The sequence below is a fragment of the Temnothorax longispinosus genome, chromosome 11, assembly GCF_030848805.1.
Source record: "Temnothorax longispinosus isolate EJ_2023e chromosome 11, Tlon_JGU_v1, whole genome shotgun sequence".
Lineage (NCBI taxonomy): Eukaryota > Metazoa > Arthropoda > Insecta > Hymenoptera > Formicidae > Temnothorax > Temnothorax longispinosus.
The window spans coordinates 10,918,732-10,923,124 of record NC_092368.1 but is presented as its reverse complement, the minus strand read 5'-3'; the positions used below and the strand labels follow the sequence as shown (position 1 = coordinate 10,923,124).

The 4,393-nt window shown below is 46.6% G+C and overlaps 2 protein-coding genes across 2 annotated transcripts; one reads left to right on the top strand and one right to left on the bottom strand.

The window, feature by feature from the left end:
- Positions 1-864: 864 nt before the first annotated feature.
- On the bottom strand, positions 865-1,778 carry LOC139822239 (uncharacterized). The gene is made up of 2 exons (XM_071793862.1): positions 1,509-1,778; positions 865-1,438 (listed from the first exon to the last, which is right to left on the bottom strand). The coding sequence occupies exons 1-2, from the start codon at positions 1,766-1,768 to the stop codon at positions 865-867; spliced, it is 834 nt and encodes a 277-aa protein (XP_071649963.1). The 5' UTR covers positions 1,769-1,778.
- Positions 1,779-1,900: 122 nt separating this feature from the next.
- Positions 1,901-3,453, top strand: LOC139822490 (uncharacterized). Its single transcript, XM_071794248.1, has one exon. It carries the CDS (start codon positions 2,323-2,325, stop codon positions 3,451-3,453), a length of 1,131 nt encoding a protein of 376 aa, XP_071650349.1. The 5' UTR covers positions 1,901-2,322.
- The last annotated feature ends 940 nt before the right edge of the window (positions 3,454-4,393 follow it).

Here is a 4,393-nt window from a genome sequence, read left to right as displayed (position 1 = left end):
CAGCTACTAGATGGTTCGATTAGTCTTTCGCCCCTATACCCAGTTCCGACGATCGATTTGCACGTCAGAATCGCTACGGACCTCCATCAGGGTTTCCCCTGACTTCGTCCTGACCAGGCATAAGTAGGTAAGCTAGGCCGATTCTAAGCCATGGGGCAATAAGGGGGGGTGAGGGCGGGGGAGAACCGCGGGCGGGGGGGGACCGCGGGGGAGGGGGAGGGGGAAACCGCATGTTTCGGGCGCCGCGGGGAAGGGGGAGGGGGGAACCGCATGTTTCGGGCGCCGCGGGGAAGGGGGGAACCGCGTTTTCCGGCGCCGCGGGGTGAGGGGGTCCGCGTTTTCCGGCGCCGCGGGGTGAGGGGGTCCGCATTTTTCGGCGCCGCGGGGTGAGGGGTCCGCGTTTTCCGGCGCCGCGAGGTGAGGGGGTCCGCGTTTTCCGGCGCCGCGGGGTGAGGGGGTCCGCGTCTTCCGGCGCCGCGGGGCGACCGCGTTTCCGCCGCGCCGCGGGGCGAGGGAGTCCGCGTTTTCGCCGCGCCGCGGAGCGTTCGCGTTTTCGGGCGCCGCGGGGCGAGGGGACCCGCGTTCGCGTTTCGCCGCGCCGCGGAGTCCGCGTGACGTCACACGGCACGCTCGCGTTATCTCCCCCTCGTAGATGTTTCTTTCCCGTCCCCCCATTCGTCTTCTCGTTCGCGCGGTGTCTCGCCCCCCCCCCCCCCCCCGTTTGCGCGAGTCTTCTCGTTCGCGCGGTCTCTTTCCCTCGCGCGTTCTCGTTCAGAAATTATGCGAAAATTATTAAATAAAGACAGCTTAACAAAAGGGAACGGTAAATGAAAAGGAAAAACTTTTTAACCATATTATATGCATTTATTTATCATGTAGCGCATTATACACAATAGTATCCAAAGCGTAGGCTAATAATTCGCAATCAATAATCGAATTTTTATCATAAACGTCATGCAAGATTGTAACTGCGTTACATTTATCAGTGATACAATTTTGACGTAAAATTGTTACAAACTGTTTGAATTTTTCACTTACGCCGTGAACATTTTGACATAGTTGAAAATACACATTCTCGACACAATGTTCTAGTTCGAACAGAAAGAGTACAGTTGACGGTTTCATGTACAAGCTGGTGCCGCACGACGTCAATTTTACAATATCTGCGTCACGTATTTTAACAAGTTCCAGATCTCGAAACGTTAGCGATGATGGTGCCGATGACTGCACGATGCGCTGTATATCTGCACGTTTTTCGATGAATGCCACCCACGTTGCATATAGCAGAATTATCCGATTGCCTCGGTTATCGCCAATAAGTATATCCACAGAGGACATAGGTCCCGCGTTGATTCCAACATCCAAAAATTTATACGCTGTTGATGTCAAGGCAAATCTTCTTCCCAAAATACGTGGCGTGTAGCGGGGTTTATCAAAACTGAAAAATACAATTATATGTTTATAAAAGTTTTTTTGCACAAGTATATATGAAAATTAGCGGTACATACTCATTGTGCTGTTTCTCGCACGTTTCGTCCTGAATCGGAACGTAGTAGTTCGCACCGTGAATGTTCATCGTATCTGGAGGCTGTTTGCGACGTACTCGAACCGTATCGAACTCTCGACTGCGCTCTAGAATCCTCGTAGACCATTTATACATACCCAAAACTGCAAATCTTGCAAAAATAGCGCCAATGTACGGCTGCTGCATGGTGACTGCCACCACAATCCACATATACGTTAAATGTGATATCTTTGTCAAGAACATTCGTGATGAGATCACCTCACCACGGGCATCAAATATGATTTCTTTTCAAGAGCATACGTGTCTCGCGATGATTTCATCGAACACGTGCAAAAGTGCAAATTTTGCAATTTCGCATAAGTCAATGGAGCGTTATTGTTTTCAAGAACATGTCGCGACGTGTCTCGCAATGATTTTATCGAACACGTGCAAAACTGCAAAATTTGCAATTTCGCATAATTCAATGGAGCGTTATTGTTTTGAAGAACATGTCGCGACATGTCTCGCGATGATTTCATCGAACACGTGCAAAACTGCAAATAGCGCCGATGTACGGCTGCTGCATTGATACAGATCAAATCACCAAAAGTCAATGGCGCGTTTTCGTGAACGTACGTGTCTCGCAATGATTTCATCGAACACGTGCAAAACTGCAAATTTTGCAAATAGCGTCGATGTACGGCTGCTGAGATGAAATTAGATGTGATAAGCAAACGATGCATCATTAGTAGAATATAAAATGACGAATCTAGGGGATACGCTCAATAGTCGAAAACTGGAAGTCGTGAGTGCAACAAATGGCGTTAGCAAGAGGATCGTGCAATAACATGGAGCAGGAGTTGTTGGAGCAATCCACCCTGTTAAATTCGAGGGAAGACTTTGCCGCGTGGGAGGAACGATGCGACGAGTTTATCGAATCGTTGGAAGAACAAAGCCGAATTAAACGGCCACGATTATCAATCGATCAGTCATCGATCGGTCTCAAACAGTCATTGGTCGCTTGTATCGCAAAACTCGAAGGTTTGAAAGACTCGGTACGTCAACGTTTCGTACATGTGGGTGCTGGATACAGTGCGTGTGAGACAGGACTCAGATGGCGCGAGATAGATACGGCTTTTGAAAGCCGTATATTGACTGGTGCGGTAATAAATTCCAAACACATCGACCCTCGTCAATTTCTCAAAGATGCGGGAGAAATTGTACTCGATCGTGTGCAGAACGTCATGCAACGACATGACAATGTAAAAATTAACACAGTGTTTAATGGTGAATTTGTTGCGGGTGACAAACGCGCGAATAAAAGTATCGCAACGAGAAACTATGAAGTCTTTCGTGAGTCCGATCTGCACGAGTGGTACAAGAGACACGTCATCGAGCCTACCTTAGCAAAGCTGGAGGAATTCCAGGAACGTGATAGCGGATGGGCGTTGTCGCGTATACTCAATTTAATGGTAAACGTGAACAAATACAATCCGTTGCACGCGGGGTGTTTTGTGGAAATACCGCAAGAAATTAAAAAGAAGAAGGCGGTGATAAACGTGCAATCAATGGACAATGCATGTTTCGCATGGTCAGTGGTGGCTGCTCTGTATCCAGTTGAGGAACACGCAGATCGGAAATCGTCGTATCCTCATTACACGTCGGTGCTAGATCTTACGGACATTGAGTTTCCAATGACGTTAGATCAAATTAAACGGTTTGAAAATCATAACAACATCTCCATCAACGTGTACAGCATCGAGAAAAAAAACAAGAAACTTGCTATCTTGCCAATACGTGTTACTGACCGAAAGATGGACAGACACGTAAATCTGCTGTACGTGCATAACGACAACGTGGGACATTTTGCATGGATCAAGAACCTATCCCGCCTCGTGAGCTCGCAAATTAATAAACATGGACACACAAAGTACATTTGCGATCGGTAAGTACCTATAGTTCTTTTAATAATATATAGAATATTTTGTGTATAAAAAAAATTTATATAATTTGCGTTTATTTTTTTTTGCAGATGTTTGCACTACTTCAGCTCCAACGAGAAATTGGCTGCCCACACCGTCGACTGTCAGGAGATGAATGACTGCGCGATCAAGTTACCGAGCGATAACGACAAGTGGTTGGCCTTTAAAAATCACAACAGGAAGGAACGAGTTCCGTTTGTCGTATACGCCGACCTGGAGTGTACCCTGGAGAAGATGGAAGCGGATCCGGAAACGTCCAGGTACACATATCAACATCATCGCGTGTTTAGCATAGGGTACTACGTGCGTTGCTCATACGACGAGTCGTTATCTATGTATCGGTTTCGTCGCGATAAGAATTGCGTCGCGTGGTTCGCCGAGGAGCTAAGACGTTTAGCTCACGACGTAAAAACTATATTGTCCACTAATGTACCCATGGCAGATTTTACGCGAGACGAGTGGGAAAAGTTTAACAGCGCAACGCACTGTCACGTGTGTAAAGAACCGTTTGAGCCAGACGACGTGCGAGTACGCGACCATTGTCACCTGACCGGTCGATACAGAGGTCCCGCGCATTCGAATTGTAACTTAAATTATAAAGATTCGCATTGCATTCCCATAGTGTTTCATAATTTATCGGGATACGATGCACATTTTATTATAACCGAAATAGCAACAGCATACGAAGGACATGTAGATTTACTCCCGATCACAAAAGAAAAATATATTTCGTTTACAAAAAACGTTCAAAGCACCGAAGATAAAGATAAGAAAACGTGCGTCAAATTGCGATTTATCGATTCGTACAAGTTTCTCACCGCTAGTCTCGACAAATTGGCATCTTATCTTAGCAAGGATAAACTGCGAATATTGCAACGCGAATTTTGTGAATTATCCGCAGAAAATT